This window comes from Alosa pseudoharengus, unplaced genomic scaffold (assembly GCF_046254945.1).
Source record: "Alosa pseudoharengus isolate Yale_2024_CS ecotype anadromous, Long Island Sound unplaced genomic scaffold, YU_APseudo_1.1 YU_APseudo_1.1_scf_21, whole genome shotgun sequence".
Lineage (NCBI taxonomy): Eukaryota > Metazoa > Chordata > Actinopteri > Clupeiformes > Clupeidae > Alosa > Alosa pseudoharengus.
The window spans coordinates 18585071-18598283 of NW_027468674.1; the positions used below are offsets into that span (position 1 = coordinate 18585071).

The 13213-nt window shown below is 44.1% G+C and overlaps 1 protein-coding gene across 1 annotated transcript in view; it reads left to right on the top strand.

Annotated features, from left to right (window-relative positions):
* kif19 (kinesin family member 19) overlaps positions 1-13213 on the top strand; it is a 53726-nt gene that overhangs the window by 26349 nt on the left and 14164 nt on the right. The window contains exons 3-5 of the mRNA XM_076298927.1: positions 6558-6668; positions 7153-7240; positions 8687-8823. Coding sequence (XP_076155042.1) covers positions 6558-6668; positions 7153-7240; positions 8687-8823 — 336 coding nt within the window. The remainder of the gene's footprint in view (positions 1-6557; positions 6669-7152; positions 7241-8686; positions 8824-13213) is intronic.

A 13213-nucleotide genomic window follows, 5' to 3' on the forward strand; every position in this document is an offset into this window, starting at 1 on the left:
CACGCATCAGTTGGCCGTCCACACGGAGACCCTGGCCTTACTCCCCACCACAACCACCCCACCCTACACCACCCCACCCCCGTCCTCCCTTAGTCTGCCCCCGTCAGTAACCTGAGGCAGTGCTCCCCTCCACCACCCCCTGACGGAGGAGGAGGGAAAATTCCTGCTCACCTGTCCTTTCTTCCTCTCCGTCTCCATTTTCACGACTCTTGTTGTCCACGTCTGGTCTCCCATGGCCGGAGGAGAAAAGAGGAGGGAAGCCGCTCGGTCACAGCTGACTGACCACTGCTTCAGCTTCGGTTTTTTTCTGCCTAGTAGAGGGTGTTCTATTTGAGTGCATATCGGTGGTGTTATTCGAATGGAAAGTGGTTAGTTATGTAAGTATGTTTTTGGTTAAATGAACGGTAATGGTATTTTAAGCCATTAGTGAATTAATAAAAAAATTATTTGTGCTGACGACTCTCTGCATTAGGTTATGCCAAGCACACACACACACACACACACACACACACACACACACACAAACAAACACACACGCACACATAGAGAGATAAGGAAGAAGAGAGGTAGATGTTAAATTAGAGTAGACATTTTGCTGAAGGAGTCCATGTTATCTTGTGATGGGGAAAGCGCTCTCAGGCTCGGTGTTTGCTCCATGATCACAGATAACAGAGTAATGTCTGCTCTAATATTTGTTTCCATTTTATGCCATTTCTTATCTACTGTGAGTCTTATGTCTGGATGTTAATAGTGCTCTGTTTTTAGCAACAGTTGTTTAAAGTAGTTTGCTTTGAATTTTGACTATCTTTAACCTACTGTACATTTGATTCTAAGTGAATTAAGTATGGACAGAGCAACAGAGAGTGTCATATCTAAATAATGTGTTTTCCGCTGAAATAGTCATTCTCTGGTTATCTAATTAGGTCAGTTTCAATTACCCTCCTCCAAAACGAAATTCATGATGACACTTCAGTCTTTTATTCACATTGTGTATGTGAGATACACGTCCTCCCCACGTCCCACATACTCTCCATATTTGTGTGTGTGTGTGTGTTCACGTATGTGTTTGTTTGTGCTTCTGTGGTGTGTGTGTGTGTGTGTGTGTGTGTGTGTGTGTGTGTGTGTGTGTGTGTGTGTGTGTGTGTGTGTGTGTGTGTGTGTGTCTGTCTCTACTGAGAGTTGAGTGAGTCGTAGGAGTGTATTTCCCATGACAGCGTTGGAGGTAGCGGTCACCTGGTGGTCACTCTGTGGTCACTCATGTTTCTGCCCACCCAGCTAGTCTGGACAGGCCTGGTCACAGCTGACAGGATATCCTGCCTGAGTGTGTGTGTGTGTGTGTGTGTGTGTGTGTGTGTGTGCATGACTGTTTATGTGTATGAGAGTGTGTGAGTGTGTCTGTGCATGGTTGTACGTCTGTGGGAGCCTTGTATGTGCTCTATGTGTGTGAGTGTGTGTGTGTGTGTTTTGTGTGTGTGGTTTGTGTGTGTGTGTGTGTGTGTGTGTGTGTGTGTGTGTGTGTGTGTGTGTGTGTGATGGGTTTATTGAGGAGACCATAGAAACGAAGCCAAAGCAAACAACCCTGATGGTTGTGAGTGAGATTCAGTAATGATTATACAGACTGGAGCTAGGGTTGACCCACACATAGCGAGATACAAGCACTACTTCTCACTCACAGATGTGAATACCTGACCAATCACTAGCAGGTTATTCTTGCTGACTTAGAAATGAATAGTCCAATGAGATGGGCTATTGGCAACCACCCTGTTAAATTGGCCTCAGACAGTAAATCGCTGTAAATGACTGTGAATAACATTGATAAGAAGGTAACATTGTTTGTGAGAGACCAGATAGCAGTGAATAGTGGCATCATGGTCTGCTAGGGCTACTCTGCAGGCCTGTATTGAAACTGATGAAAAAATGATTGGATGTTATATACCATAATGTAACTATGCTACTGTATGAACAACATATTACCATCATTAAAATAGATCTTCGAAACAAGAGACCTCATTATCCAGATCATTTCATCACAAGTGAATTGAATTGCAGTTCCACTCTCCACTGTGTTGCTTTATTGTCCAGACTGGCATATTTAAAGCTTTTAATATAATGGCCCACATTACGTATTATTGAATGATATGCCCATATTATGTATTATTGAATAATATGCCCACATTACGTATTATTGAATGATATGCCCATATTATGTATTATTGAATGATATGCCCATATTATGTATTATTGAATGATATGCCCATATTATGTATTATTGAATGATATGCCCGTATTATGTATTATTGAATAATATGCCCATATTATGTATTATTGAATGATATGCCCGTATTATGTATTATTGAATGATATGCCCGTATTATGTATTATTGAATAATATGCCCATATTATGTATTATTGAATAATATGCCCATATTACATATTATTGAATGATATGCCCACATTACGTATTATTGAATGATATGCCCATATTATGTATTATTGAATGATATGCCCATATTATGTATTATTGAATGATATGCCCGTATTATGTATTATTGAATAATATGCCCATATTATGTATTATTGAATAATATGCCCATATTACATATTATTGAATGATATGCCCACATTACGTATTATTGAATGATATGCCCATATTATGTATTATTGGATGATATGCCCATATTATGTATTATTGAATAATATGCCCATATTACATATTATTGAATAATATGCCCACATTACGTATTATTGAATAATATGCCCACATTACGTATTATTGAATAATATGCCCATATTACGTATTATTGAATAATATGCCCATCTCCTTCTACTCCTGTGGTGGCACACTGACCCAATGCATGTGCCAGTCTGTCACGAGGCACCCGGGTGTGACGTGATGCCTGGCTAAGCAAGGCATTGGGCATTAGCAAGGGCCACGGTCATTCATGCCCGGCCGCGCTGTGCCACTGTGTGATGCCGTTCCTGGCTTGAGGCACAGGGCATGGCCCTGCCCAGCTGATGCGTTACAGGCCCAGTGCCAGGGCGGTTTCCTGGCACGGCGGGCGCCCAGTGCGTACGTCACGGAACGACCAGTGGCAGGTGGTGGGGCTCACCTGAGCCCGAGGTTGGGAACCGCAGCGAGGGCAGGAGCCAGATGGCACAGGACGGCCAGAACACAGACACAGCAGTCTGGTGCACACACACACACACACACACACACACACACACACACACACACAATCATACAAACATACACACACAAACAAACACAAACATGCTCACATACACACACACACACACACACACACACACACACACACACACACACACACACACACACACACAACCATACAAACATACACACACAAACAAACACAAACATACTCACATACACACACACACACACACACACACACACAAACATATTCACACACAAATGCTTAAGCCTACATACACACAGCCAATGCTGGCACCTACATACATAATCACACTGAAACCTTACTTCATGCATGTCGGCTATTCATCTTGTTAGTGTGTGTATCACACTAAACATATCATTCTCAGACTTTTTGCAAACACCCACACACACCTACACACACACTCAGTATAATAGCTAGCCTGCCAACCAGAGTGTGCTGCCAGGGTGACTGTCTCATCCTCTCCTGCTGTAGACACAGGCTGAACAGAAGTGAGGCCAATGTCAGTGTGTGTGTGTGTGTGTGTGTGTGTGTGTGTGTGTGTGTGTGTGTGTGTGTGTGTGTGTGTGTGTGTGTGTGTGTGTGTGTGTGTGTGTGTGTGTGTGCGCGTTTGCGTGTCCTTTAGCGCTTGACTTTTGCGTGAATGTATTTTTGTGTGGGTTTTTGTATGTAGGTGTGTGTGTGTTTAAGTGTGTTCATGTGGGTACAAATTCTGCTGTGTGTGTTGGTACTGTGCTTTTCTCTCTGTGTGTGTGTGTGTGTGTGTGTGTGTGTGTGTGTGTGTGTGTGTGTGTGTGTGTGTGTCATTATGAGTGCACACACATATGTCTCCACGCATGTACAGAAATGTCTGTGGAGGTTAGTGGTGGTGTGCTGCTATTGTTAGTCAGACAAAGCTTCCAGCAAAGCACCCTGTCTGTTCTTGGAAGTCCATTGGAACTTTCTAGATATCCAGACAAAGCCGCCGTCACCGTGTCAACGTGGGGCTGCCATGCGCGGGGCTCTCAACAGCCCAGCCATTCTTAGACCTGCTACTGCGCCACAGAAACACGAGAATAAATTAGGTTGTTTTTGCCCGTGTGTGTGTGTGTTCCGTCTTGGAAAACTAGAAGGACCATTTGTGTCTGTCGTTGTTCCCCTTTTCGTGCTGCCTGGTGTCCTTCCACGATTCCGTGTGGACAATGGCGTCCCCCTCCACCCATGTGTCTTGCTTTGGTCTCTTTTGGTCTTTTGACGGAGACAAGCACGGTGGCTGAACAGCGTGTAAAAGAGTGACATTTAGAGTTCATTTAGAGTTCATTTAGAGTTCATTTAGAGTTCATTTAGAGTGCCATTCTAATTCTTGTCTTCTGTTTCTTCTATTTCTGTTTGTGAAAGGAGAAATAGCTGTCCTTGCCAGTGACCGATGTTTTCCTCCGAACTCTCCATCTCCCTGTTGTTCTTCATCTCTTCTTTCTCTCCATCTCTCTCTCTCTCTCTCCCTCTCTCCACCTTTCTCTCTGTCTTTCTCAGTTCATCTCTCTCTCTCTGTCTCTACTTCCTTTTGTTTGCGTATGGTCCTCCTTTCTGGAGGCTTTGTTTTTTGCCTGGGTGGTTTTAAAAGTCAGATCCTTCCTCATGAATTTCAATGTGGGGGCTTCAAAGCTGAGGCGATGTGAGTGTTTGTTCTCGATGGGCTTATCAAAAAGTGTGTGTGTGTGTTTGTCTGTGTCTGTGTGTGTTTGAGGGGAAGAGGCATCTTCAGAGCTCATGGGAGGGAGTACTACACACACACACACACACACACACACACACACACACACACACACACACACTCACACACACACTGACAAAGGGCCCTTGGTTTGCCTGTTTGCTTTTGTGCTTATTTTTAAAACCACCTCTGCGATCCTCTGGCCTTCTCAGTCAACCATCCAACTGATTTTAGCTCACCCTGGCCTGAGGTGACTGGACCAGGACTGGACCTCCTTGAATGCGCGTGCGCACGCACACGCACACGCACACGCACACACACACACACACACACACACACACACACACACACACACACACACACACACACACACACACACACACACACACACACACACACACAGACATACATGCATAGAAAAGCCATACATACATTAGGTCACAGTGATCTTTCAATGTTTTTTCCTCTTAAATTGACCTCAGTTCTACTACAACTATACTGCCCCAAACACACAAACACACACACACACACACACACATGCATAGGCCTACTCTCACAGCTCAGCTCTCAATTCATTAATTCCCCACCGTCCTGCTGTCATCGGAAGACCTTTCTGCTATAATAGCCACTCTCCCCCTTCCGGTATAACTCTCCTTTGAATGAAAGCCGAGACACCGGCAGCCACAGACGCTAATAGCAGCCGGTGATGATGATGATGATGATTATGTGATTATCTGCCCCATTCCGGTCTTTTTCCCCTGGCCCATGAGAAGGTGAATGAGGGCCCAATCCACTGAGAGATGGCAGGACCCTTCCTGCCCATTGAGTCTTGTTTTTGCGCTTCACCTGAGAGTTCCTTTTATTTGTTATCCACGTCCACAAAATGACAAAAATGAAGTCTTTTAGTCTGCCTACAGCCTACTGAGTTGAAAAGCACCACGGGGTTAGAGTCATTTAAACATGAGAGAGAGGGAAAGAGAGAGAGAGAAAAAAGAGAGAGAGAGACTTCCTTTGTATTGACTTTTACCCTTAAGAGAGAGAGAGAGAGAGCGAGGGTGGTCAAATTAATCCCCTGCTGTGACAATGAATACATTTTGCCCTCTTCCTGGCCCCAGAATCCATAATTGATGGAAATAACAGCTTTTTGTGTTCTGAATAAGACTGCGCATTAGCTGGCTGTGTTTTTGAATATGGATGTGAATAGATATTGACGTCAAAAAGCTCCTTTCCTGCTGCTGTGTAGCTGAGTTTGAACTCTGGTCTTTATGATTAATGGATGTGATCTGTTGCTGCAATGGATGCCTGCTAAATGTCTCTGTTGAAATATTTCTGGAAAAATAAAATGTCTCGCTCTCTCTATCTCTTCTTCTCTTTCTCTCTCTTTTTTCTCTCTCTCCTTCTCTTTCTCTCTCTCTCCTTCTTACTCTTTCTCTCTCTTTCTCTCTCTTTCTCTCTCTCTCTCCTTATCTCTCTCCTTCTCTTTCTCTCTCTCTCCTTCTTACTCTTTCTCTCTCTTTCTCTCTCTCTCTCTTGATCTCTCCTTCTCTTTCTCTCTCTCTCTCCTCTCTCTCTCCTCTTTCTCTCATTTTTCTCTCTCTCTCCTTCTCTCTCTTTCTCTCTCTCTGCTTCTCTCTCTCCTTCTCTTTCTCTCTCTCTCTCTCTCTCTTTAGATGGTGGTGTTAATGGACCCCATGGAGGACCCTGATGACATTCTCCGTGCCAACCGTTCGCGGGAGAAGACCTACATGTTTGACGTGGCCTTCGACTTCACAGCCACACAGGTGAGCCAGCCAGAACCTGCTGCTACATTCCGGAACCTTCCGAGCATAGAAGCGTGGTGTGATATTGTGAAGCCGAATCTCTTGTGACTGTTGGAGTGTGTGTGTGTGTATGTATGTGTGTGTGTGGGCGGGGATGTGTTTAGCGAAAGATGAGAGATGGTAGAAGGCACTGCATACAGTATCTGTGTGCTGCTTGTATATGTGTGTGTGTGTGTATGTGTATGTGTGTTTTGTATTTTGTGTATTGCATATATTACGTGACACCCCTGCATCACGGAAACGTGACATCACATCACGTGTGCACACATGACACAGACACACACACACACACACACACACACACACACACACACACACACACACACACACACACACACATACACACACACATACATACACACATACATCACGCTGCAGTGAGTCAGACGCCAGACGCAGAGCTGCCATGTTGGGTTGGCTCATGTTTCTGTCTGTGCTCCTGCAGGAGGAGGTGTACAGAGCGACCACCAAAGGGCTGATCGAGGGCCTCATATCGGGCTACAACGCCACTGTGTTTGCCTACGGACCCACAGGTACGCTTCCCATCAGCTACACTGTCCAGGCTACAGTCCTCTCATCTGCGTTCAATTTACACCATCTAGTATTTGGCCTCGCCTCCAAAATATTGTTACTTTAATACACATCAATAATGTTTTTTTTTTAAATAGTACAACAGTCGATAATAACCTTTGAACAATTTGATCCCATTTAAGTGCAATTTTCTACCATTCCTGGTCATAAGTAACAATTACAGTACATTTTAACATTTAACATCAATATTTGGGAAGTTACATATTATGAAAGTAGACAATGGCATTATATGACTCTGGGTTTTGTGTGTGGCTGTTTGCACTGGTCAGCCGATGGTCAGCTAGTGAAAGGCCTAGCGGTCAGGGCCAGGCCTGTTTATCTGGGTGGGTTTTATGGCATTCTGGGTAAATAAGGAGCCATAAGAACCCTCCAGCTGTGTCCTGTCCACTCTGTTGGCCTGTGGTTGGACACCAGGGAGAGCCTCTCTTTTCCCAGTCTTAAGGATTTTTTTGTCATATACTCATCTCTCTGTTCTTTCCCCCGTATCCCCATCCCCCTTTAAGAATATACTCAATCTTTACCTTAGAGGAATACCATTGCTTTCATGCACAACAGCCACACCAACAAGTGATTACTCGATTACTGGATACTGTCGTTGATATCAATATTTTATTAATTGGTTGGTAGTAAAGGCCATTAGAAGATGTAGTCAAATTATCCTGTTCTTTCTGGAATGCGATTTATGAAAGCATATTGATCACATCACCTAAATTATAATTATACTGTAGTGAGATATAAATATACATACTGTATATCTCACTACAGTAATTTCCTGTGTATGAGCCGCATCGTGTATAAACCGCAAGACAGTGTTTTGGTTAAAAAACAAAACCATCTTAATACCATATAAACTGCCTCCGTGTATTAACCTCATAGCTGAAGAAATTTTGCAAAATCAATGTAAAATCAACTATTCCCTAATAGTTGGGAAATTACAGGGAAATTACGAGTAACTCAACTATTCCATTCCTATTGCATTCTGTCGCTCGCCTGTGTCCTTACCTTTCCTCCTCTTCTTTATGTCTGCACTAGTCTACTCATCCCTCGTTTCTAATTAACCCCCTGGTTGTTTTCTCTGTCTGATCCCTGGCGGTGTCCACCTAGGTCAAGCGTAAGTCCTCTCTCTGAGAGAGGAAGAGAGAGAGAGAGAAAGAGAGAGAGAAAGAAAGAAAGAGAGGGAGAGAGGAGTACTAAAGTTCAGCTCAATATAGCCAAGCTTAGCTACTGTAAGCTATTTTGGAAGTGGCTCTAGTGTTTTTTAACCTGACATTGACTTTGTGATAGCTTTTAGTCTGTCTGGCTTCTCTAATCTGCATGTGTGTGTATGTTTGTGTGTGTGTGTGTGTGTGTGTGTGTGTGTGTGTGTGTGTGTGTGTGTGTGTGTGTAGGTTGCGGGAAGACCTACACCATGTTGGGGACGGACAAAGAGCCGGGCATCTACGTGCAGACGCTCAACGATCTCTTCCGCGCCATCGAGGAGACGAGCGACGACATGCAATACAGTGTCTCCATGTCCTACCTAGAGGTGGGCTGCCGTCTCCCCCTGAGAGACACTGACACTCGCACCCCTCTGCAATATGCATCCAGATCACTTACCTGCTGTCATACAACTCGCTCAGGGAGACTGACAGTGAAGGGCATTTCACCGCATTGCATTCTGGGAGAGGAAGCCATTGCCGTATAGTTGAGTTGGCATTGTGTGTACTTGCTATATAAGTACTCTAATTTCATTTCATGGTCAGGTCGTACTTGAGTGTGAGTACATCATATGTCATTGCATTATTGGACGCTGTATAGCTGTAAGCACATAGACAAAATCAACACAACCTATGCACATGCAATCGTTTCAGTGTCGTCTTATAGTCTTACAAGCAGTCATATATATGTCATAAGACCATATACTGTAGAACTGAAACAATCCACTCACTATCTACTTACACATACATGTAGTCCTACCCTTTACATTACTCTGTATCGACTTATCTTATATCTGATGTTACGCCCACTGTATGAATCCCACCCATCTGTTTTGTTAGCACTGTCAAGCACCAATGACTCATAACGACCTACAATCCTAACTAAGTGGTGTTCTAATCGCTATATGATTGACACATGTACTGACAGAGATGTAGATATGATAATGCATAGCTCATAACGAGCATCTGTTACAGTGTGGCATCTAGTAATGCAGCCCAACTGTGTGTGTGTGTGTGTGTGTGTGTGTGTGTGTGTGGCCAATCTGGTCAACACAGAGATTATCTCCATGCTGCCCTGATTGGCCGCTGGACAGTCAAGATAGCCAATCGGTGCCAGATAGTGTCCCGCTGGGGCTGGTCCCTCATCCATCCCGTTGTTTACTCAGATCGTTCCCATTGATTAGCAAACACGGCCACCGGACTCCGAGACTCAGCCGCAGAAAGCCTCGCTGGCACGGAAACAGGCTGGAGAGCTGTGTGTGTGTCGATGTATGTGTGTGTGTGTGTGTCGATGTATGTGTGTGTGTGTGTTTGTGTGTGTGTGTGTGTGTGCGTGTGAGTGTGAGCTAAGGAGGCCTTGGAAGAGAGCTTTTGAAATCTACCTAAGCGCCACAAACATACACACACACACACACACACACACCGGCGACTGCTGTCGTCAGGGCTCACTTCAAAATCAAGGCTGCCCGCCAAGGTCTGGGAGCACCATCCGTAAACGGTCCTTTCTCATCAGCCACCATGATAGGCCTCTTGAGTGTTGTGCTCCTTTAGAAAATCAGCATTTCAGAGCTGATTACAGGCTGTGTTACTGAATTTGTGAAGGAGTTTTTGGGCTGCTTGAATAAAAAAAAGGCCAAGTTTTTAGGCTGAGTAGAGATTGCGAGGGACAAACGGAAGCTGTCACACAAAAGTTGTGTCAGCATATTTGTGATGTCTCATCTTGGATGCTTGTTTTGTTCCATTAGTGAAGTACATAATGAACGTCGACATGCATGCATATTCTCTGTCAGATTTGATCAAAATGAATACTTCATGAGTGATAGAGGAACGTGAAACTGTTTTTGTGTGCAGTGAGAGTGAGAGAGAGAGAGGAAAAGAGGGAGAGAGAGAGAAATAGAGGGAGAGAGGGAGGAAGAGAAAGAGAGAGAGAGAGAGAGTGAGTGAGCAAGCACATTAAGAGGAGACGGATAACAGCCTGCCATGATTTACAGCATTTAATTAACATTCATGCAAATATTGGAAAGCCTGGCCATCTGGGGTTGGGGGGGTGGGGGGGGTGGGGTGATTTAGATATGAGAGCTCACGTGGCACATGAGGTCTCACTGGCTCCCATTCATGCCCTTCTGCTGAAGACACTCCAGCACCTGTCCACCACACTCCAGGAACGACCAGACAGCATAGACCCCTGAGCATGAAACCTCTGTAGGCAGGGGCAGTGGCTGGAGGAGTGGGGATAGAACTACTAGCTGCCTGGGTGGAAGGGGGCAGGACGAGGCAGGACGAGCCAGGGGGGTGATAAATCTCTGTGGGGCCGGGTCGGTGTGTTTGGGCCCCTGGTGTCAGTGGCAGGGTGGCAGTTTGCTGTCTCCAGGGCCCCGTTCAGAGTGTCACCTCACGCAGGCAGGCACAAAAGAGGCTAACGGGTGTTTTACGACCGTGCTTTAGTGCCGCAGGGGGAAAAAAAACATCTGCTCTGTGGGATCTTAGAGAGTGGCCACTGTGTTGGACACACACACACACACACACACCTGCATACGCAAATATACACATTCAGACACACACATGCTCTTGCTTATATATATACACACACACACATGCAAAGGTACAATTCACACACACACACACACACCCACACACACACACACACACACACACACACACACACACACACACACACACACACACACACACACAGACACACACACACACACACACAGACACACACACACACACACACACACACACCACACACACACACAAACAAACATGTACACACTCACAGACAAGTATGTATTGCACTCAGTAATTCACAAGCTCAAACCCACACATTCACAAACACATCAATCTTTTCTTTCATCTGCTGTAGTTTCCCAACTTTCTTATTCTTCCTTTTCTTCACTTCCCCCATTTTCTCTTTCTCTCTCTCTCTCTCTCTCTCTCTCTCTCTTTCTCTGTCTCCTCGTCTTTCTTAACAGTTTTAATATTTCTGTATGGGCAGACAAACCAGTCCAGGACCATAGCATTGCACCCTGACTGCACCCTACCTGAACAAAACACTGGAAAAACACTAGCTGTTATCCATGTTAATGAAAGCAGCCTTCTCCATGAATATGACCTCCGTGAGTAGACTGGAGCTAGTGGCCCTATTCAGGGAAGTATCACTGAGAGGGAAAGTGACTGCACTCTTAAAACAAATGTGTTGTCCCTATCTGGCCACAGACATGTGTTAAAAAAAACAACGCAAGTTGTGTTATTTTCAACACATAGTGTGTAACAAATAAAACACAAACTGTGTTGTCCCTATCTGGACACAGAGATGTGTTAAAAACAACGCAAGTTGTGCTGTTTTCAACACATTCGTTTTAAGAGTGCAGAGAATGATCACTGAGAGGGAAAGTGAGTGTTTTTGTTTTTTTCAGCAGACTCAGTGTTTTCTCACATGTGGCTAAGACAAGGCTCCACCACTGTCTTTTTTAGCTTCTGTCAAAGCAAATGCGTGCAGCTGCTATGAACACGTCATCATAAGCACCTATTTGGGGAGGCAACCACACTCATTAGCTTAATCCACTTTTTTGGGTTGTTGAATGATCTGGCCTATGGTCTGAGTGACGTCCACTGAGACTGAATGGGCTTTTGTGTCACAGAGGTGGGCGCTCTTTTTAAGAGCAGTCTGAGAATAGCTGCACACCGCCCACTGGTCAGCTGGGCTGAAAAACAAGCACGAGCACCAAAATGTTGACCCACATAACGACGAGCCCGGCCGGCACAAATATAGGTTCTTGTAGTGAACACACTATTCTGTGTAGTGAACACACTATTCTGTGTAGTGAACACACTATTCTGTGTAGTGAACACACTATTCCTTAGGAATATGTCTGTCTCTCATCCCTTATGGTTAAATCATTTGACGTTAGTTTCATAAAGACAACTGCATCTGTTAAATGAATGCATTCAATATGTGAAGAGTCAGATCTAGGACTAGCTAAAATCTAGATGGTTATACTATATGTTACTGGACATCCACAAATATACTACATCTCTATCATGTATCTAGATCTAGAAATATGCTAATGTTGTATCTAGATCTAGAAATATGCAGTCTAGTGTCTACATATGCTCTCTTGGCCAGTTTTCCTGTACATGGGTTAAGCCTTCTCTGAGACTAGACATTTTTTAAAATAAAGTTCTCATTTAGTCTACGACTAGGCTCAATGCATATATAAGAAATCAGGGTAACGCTTTAGAATAACATGTGCTTATTAGGTATTAACAGTGCATAATAAGCAGTTAACAATTCATTACTAACAGTTAGTTAACTGTTGTTATCCTTTAATAACATTAACTAACTGTTAACATGCAGCTTGTAAGTGTTAATAAGCAGCCTTTTAAGTTACTTACAAGCATATTTGTTAACAGTTGTAAGTGTTAACAAGCAGCTTGTTAATGCTTGTTAATGGTGTATAAGACAAAGAGGCGGATAACTAATACGCTTATAAGACCTTTCTTACCTATTTGTAGTACATTTTGCAGCCCCCCAATCTAAAGCGAGGACCATGTAGCCTATAGTTCCACAAGCCCAACCTCCTATCTCTCTAAATACTGTATCTCTCCATCTAGCTTGGTTTAGCTGTGAGAAATGCACCTTAAAAATTGTTGCAGTGAGCAGGAATTGAACCCCGGTCTCCAATGTCAAAGAGTGCATCGCTACTTGTTGAGCTA